This window comes from Limulus polyphemus, unplaced genomic scaffold (genome assembly GCF_000517525.1).
Source record: "Limulus polyphemus unplaced genomic scaffold, Limulus_polyphemus-2.1.2 Scaffold417, whole genome shotgun sequence".
NCBI lineage: Eukaryota > Metazoa > Arthropoda > Merostomata > Xiphosura > Limulidae > Limulus > Limulus polyphemus.
The window spans coordinates 61,496-66,182 of NW_013666027.1; the positions used below are offsets into that span (position 1 = coordinate 61,496).

Consider the following 4,687-nt stretch of genomic DNA (forward strand, 5'->3'; position numbering starts at 1 on the left):
AATATATAAAAACATTACAGTTTATATCAGCACAATCCAAACCATTTTCCCTGAAAAATTCTTTTTTAGAAAACACTCTCTTTTTTAAAAATTTTTTTCAATGTAGTATGAATACTACAATTAGTAATTACTAGCACAAACAGCCACCCATAGAGCAGGTTTCTTCTAGTTATTTATAATCTTAATAAACAACTTTAATAGACACAGAGTCAGTTACAATCTCTTCCATCTGCAGACATCTCTTGTTTCATAATATGTACCAATAAGGTTCTGGCTAAAGATTTTTGAAATATGATAAATCTATAGACATATATGAAAGATGCATTAGTAGCTACTTTAAATATTCATTGTGAAATTGTTAATCCCTATGTCTACAACATAAATGTTGCCTTACTGTTGTATTCTCAACTATATGACCCTGTTTATGTTACTATATACACAGGTAAAGTTGGCACTATCAGACTCCACTAGCAATATTATAGATATGCATGCTATTTGAACTGGAATAGCAGTGATAATTTACTAAGTTTTATAAACTAAACCTCACACTGTGCATTAAGATTGCACCTGCCCATAGTGCTCTTATAATATATTTGTAACATCTCATTCATTTATGATGATATTTCAATAAAATTGAGTAATCTAACTCTAATGCAACTACTTTTGAAATCTAATAATAAATAAGTGCTGAAATTTCAATCCTTTTTTTTAAAAAAAAACGTAGTAATTGACCTAAGGATTAACAATATAATATTAAATGGCTCAGAATTCTTTAGATTTCTTTGATAGTATTAAAGCTATAATACAACATATGGAAAAACCTTAATTCTGGAAAATAAAGTGATAATAAATTTCAATTTTCACATAATAATTTATTCATATTTCCATTTTTTATGACCATAAAATAATTCTGAAGCAACATATTAAGTTTTTTTATGTGTCATACTATAACTTTAATATCATACTATTACTTGACATTCATTTTGGGATAGCTCTAAGATAGCTATCATAATCTTGTAAATAGTACATTTAGATGCTGCCTTTAGAAAATAATTACATTTAAATTTCACCATTTATTTATTATTAAATTTAAAAAATAGTTGTACCAGATGAATGTTTAGACTTTTTCATTTTTCCATCACTTTGATTGAGATAGCATCATAAATGAATAATATATTGCAAAAACATTGTGAATATGCCCTTAAACTACAAATATAAAGTTCTTAGTAAAATATTTATTGTATTAATTCAACTGAACACTGAAACCAAATGTATAAGGTAAATAAAGTACCAAAAGGAATAAATGTTTGGAACATGATCCCCTACTCTGTTTCATACTTACTTGCTACTTTGATAAATTGTTTAATGATTTTCATCCTTCGTATGGGGTTAGGTTCACTACAGACTTCAGTCACTACCCAGAACATTTCCTTATTAACAAGCTAAATAAATCAAGTTGAAAGGAATGAGGAACATCCATTAAAACAACTGTAATATACATAGCATAGCTAATAACTTTAAAAATTATATCTGAGATTGTACTTTTTCTTCTTGTCAATCCTATTTTCATTGTGAATTGTTCATTTTACTTCAATTAACAGTCATAAAAAAAAACACTATCCACCACTATTATGACAACAAGCAACATTGGTAACTACTTCTTTTATATTCCTTATAAAAAACATTTATAATAAGTTACTGAAGGCATCAAATCAATATATTAATTATTTTAAGGATGATCAATTTTAACTATATCAATAAACTATAAAGATTTCTACTAATAATATATTTTAGAACAAAAAATATTTTAATACCTTAGGGTTTCCATACATATTACAGCATGTAAGGTGTTTCTTAATCTCAAAAATTATACTAGTTATACTTTTCAATATCTTATTGTTATCATTAACTACTTCACAATTTTTGAAATGGTGAAATCTTTTAAGCATTTTAAACTTAATCACTTTTAGTTGAAGAAAAATATTAAAAATATAATTTTGCATAAGTAATACTACTTATTTGGATTTTTACTACCATTTTACTAAAAAAATATTCTATGTCAATGTGGAAAATTTTGGCTCCTTGTAGTTACCTTTGTGAACTTTGAAAGCATAGGTGTTCCATACTTAGAGTTATTTTCAAATAGATCTTCAATGTATTCAGTAGGTTCAATATGACAAAAGATGTTGAAGTCTTCCAAAGTGAGTTGAATAGCTATTTCCACACTGTTTAACTGGAGAAAGTTAACCTGGCTTTCTCTCATGAGTTCCTGTGTCATCATACAATGGAAGATTACTAAATATTTATTGCGATTCTTTAAGTGTGTACATATGTGTGTATTGTATATATAAAACACATTTGTTCTTTGTAATGAAAGCCCTAAGTTTAAGAATAAAAAACTCACACCCAGTAGTTTAAAAGAATAATAATAAAATATTTTATTACAATTAGGCATTATAAATATATATTTTGGAAGTACTTATAAACAGCTTACTCCTGCCAAATCATCAGGTACAAGAGCTTCAGTTGAAGAATTGTTTTTTAAATAGTAGCGGCTGCTGAGTCCAATACGTTCAGCCAAATTGTGCATCTGGTCTGCTAACCTGCGCTGTTTAACAACACCCCCTTCTCCACAAGTCACTTCACACAGTGAGTAATTGCTGAAAAAAAACAAAAAAAACAGAAGTAATAAATAAAGGAACAATTCTTAGTATCCCAGTTAAAAACAAATATATTACCATATTTATAACTCAACTGAAAACATAATGCCAATCAAATACCACTAATAACAATGAATGTACCATTGTTAAACAGTGAATGTATGCAACATTATGTCCCAAAAAAGCATCATGTTTGTCAACTGCTGCTTGACAGTGAATACGTGTAACACTGCGCCTCAAAAAAGCATGATGTTTGTCAGATGCTTGTTGACAATGAATGTATTATTGTTAGAAACTGAACTTGGTGAGCTCTTGGATCCCAAAGAAGAAACTATGTCAGTCAGATACGAGTTAACAGTGAATATTTAAGATACTAACTGCTGTAAAGTTCAAGATTTCTTAAGCAGAACATCAGTTAAATTTATTAATTTTTACCTGCTAGGACCTGTAATTCCAAATTCTCGAAGTGACAACATCACTACTTCTCTTGCAGTAGTCTCCTGTAAGAAACAAAATTATTAGACAATCAGTATAGTTTGAGAACTTGAGCCATTCCTTACCTAGAAGTGGTAAAAATTCAAATATTTAAAAAAAAGAAAATGAATGTAAATAAGATACATTGAGATGATTTTGATAAAACCTTTCTGCTTTCTAGAATGGTTTTATTGTAAACCAGCTGATGTACCCATCCTTTGTCTGGGTTATGAACATAAAAAACTGTGGGGGTGGATGTTATGATAAATAACACAAAAATCCTAACTTTCACACAATTTATTTATAACTTGTTTGTTTTGTTTTGAATTTTGTGCAAAGCTATACGAGGGCTATATGCGCTAGCCATCCCTAATTTAGAAGTGTAAGACTAGAGGGAAGGCAGCTAGTCATCACCACCCACCACCAACTCTCGGGGCTAATCTTTAGTACGAATAGTAGGATTGACCGTCACATAATAATGGCCCCATGGCTGAAAGGGCGAGCATGTTTGGTGGGAGGGGGATTAGAACCCGTGACCCTCAGATTGTGAGTTAAGCACCCTAACCATCTGGCCATGCCGGGCCTTACTTATAACATAACATATTATTACAATATTCATTATTACCTCACCAAAGGTTTTGTATAAGTTTTAAGAACTCACTACTTAAAACATGGTCTACACTGTTAGATGGATAGGGAGACTTTGTAGGAAGAGGTAGTGGACAAAGTAGTGGCAGTAGGGGTGCTTTCTGTTAACCACTTTCAACACTCAACTTTTATTGTCCTTCCACACTGTTTCACATTATTAATTAATTGACAGTCGTTGGTTGCAAAAGTGTATTAACGGATGAAGTTGTAAAGTCAAGTGTCAAAGTAGGAAGTGGGTAAACTCAAGAAACGACTCTTCATATCAGTGTTATAGTATCAACTACATCTGAGTTTATGTATTAATGCAATAGTGGCATCCATTTATTTTTATTGCATTCCTCCATAGAGTGTGCTGGCACACTCTCTGCAGAATACAAGACATTTGTGTGCCCTCCCACCACACTGTGTATGTGTTGTGGTACAGAAAAGTTAAAAAATGTTTGTGTGTAAGGATGTGGCACCATCTATGTATGTAGGTAACTTACATCATACATTAATAAATGCTCAATAACAGCAATAATGGAGGGTGGAGAAGGTTGTTAACTCCCAATAACATGCCCCTTGTTTCAAACTATTGTCCCACAAAGTTAGTTTGAGACTGGCCCAGTGACCTAGGAGTAGTTAGATAATGGACAAACAGACAAACACACAGATTTTTATTTTTTATGTAGTAGCTCATCTTGAAACTTTTAACTAGTATAACACTATAAAATATGTATATATATATATATATATATATATAGTGTGTGTGTGTGTGTGTGTGTGTGTGTGTGTGTGTGTGTATATATATATATATATATAAAGTACATACACTCTGTCGTACGTACCGTACTCCGTCCGTCCGTTCGGACCGTACGAGACAAAGTAAAAGTAAAACGAACTTAACTTTCTTAACGTCCTACCCT

General features: G+C 30.9%; 1 protein-coding gene across 1 annotated transcript in view; it reads right to left on the reverse strand.

The window, feature by feature from the left end:
* LOC106458108 (rap guanine nucleotide exchange factor 2-like) overlaps positions 1 to 4,687 on the reverse strand; it is a 27,107-nt gene that overhangs the window by 16,688 nt on the left and 5,732 nt on the right. The window contains exons 11-14 of the mRNA XM_013917565.2: positions 3,096 to 3,160; positions 2,495 to 2,660; positions 2,093 to 2,269; positions 1,343 to 1,442 (exon numbers count right to left, since the gene is read on the reverse strand). Coding sequence (XP_013773019.1) covers positions 1,343 to 1,442; positions 2,093 to 2,269; positions 2,495 to 2,660; positions 3,096 to 3,160 — 508 coding nt within the window. The remainder of the gene's footprint in view (positions 1 to 1,342; positions 1,443 to 2,092; positions 2,270 to 2,494; positions 2,661 to 3,095; positions 3,161 to 4,687) is intronic.